Below are 391 nucleotides of genomic sequence, written 5' to 3' on the forward strand. Positions count from 1 at the left end.
TGCAGAGCGGTGCCCCGACATCCGCCGGGTGTTGGCTTTGGCCGCTATGCTGGACTTTCCTCCACCTGAATACGAAGTAAACCCTAAACCCTAAACCCTAAACCCTAAACCCTAAACCCTAAACCCTAAACCCTAAACCCTAGGGTTTAAACTCTGTTGTGCGTTACTGAAGCAAACGCAAACCCTAAACCCTAAACCCTAAACGTTCTTCTTTTTAGTTCTGTACTTCTTACCTTCACACTATTAACAAACCCTAAACCCTAAACCCTAAACCCTCGTTGTAAGCAGCAATTTTAATATATCTTTATTATATATATATATAATATACATACATACATATATATATATATATATATATATATATATATATATATATATATATATATATATA

The 391-nt window shown here is 35.3% G+C and overlaps 1 protein-coding gene across 1 annotated transcript in view; it reads right to left on the reverse strand.

Moving 5' to 3' along the window:
• The window catches only part of EMH_0083630 (uncharacterized protein), a gene marked incomplete at both ends in the record, with an annotated part of 2,124 nt that overhangs the window by 1,203 nt on the left and 530 nt on the right, over positions 1 to 391 (reverse strand). The window contains one exon of the mRNA XM_013500660.1: positions 1 to 65. Coding sequence (XP_013356114.1) covers positions 1 to 65 — 65 coding nt within the window. The remainder of the gene's footprint in view (positions 66 to 391) is intronic.

The sequence above is a fragment of the Eimeria mitis genome, genomic scaffold (assembly GCF_000499745.2).
Source record: "Eimeria mitis Houghton genomic scaffold, Emh_scaff5697, whole genome shotgun sequence".
NCBI lineage: Eukaryota > Apicomplexa > Conoidasida > Eucoccidiorida > Eimeriidae > Eimeria > Eimeria mitis.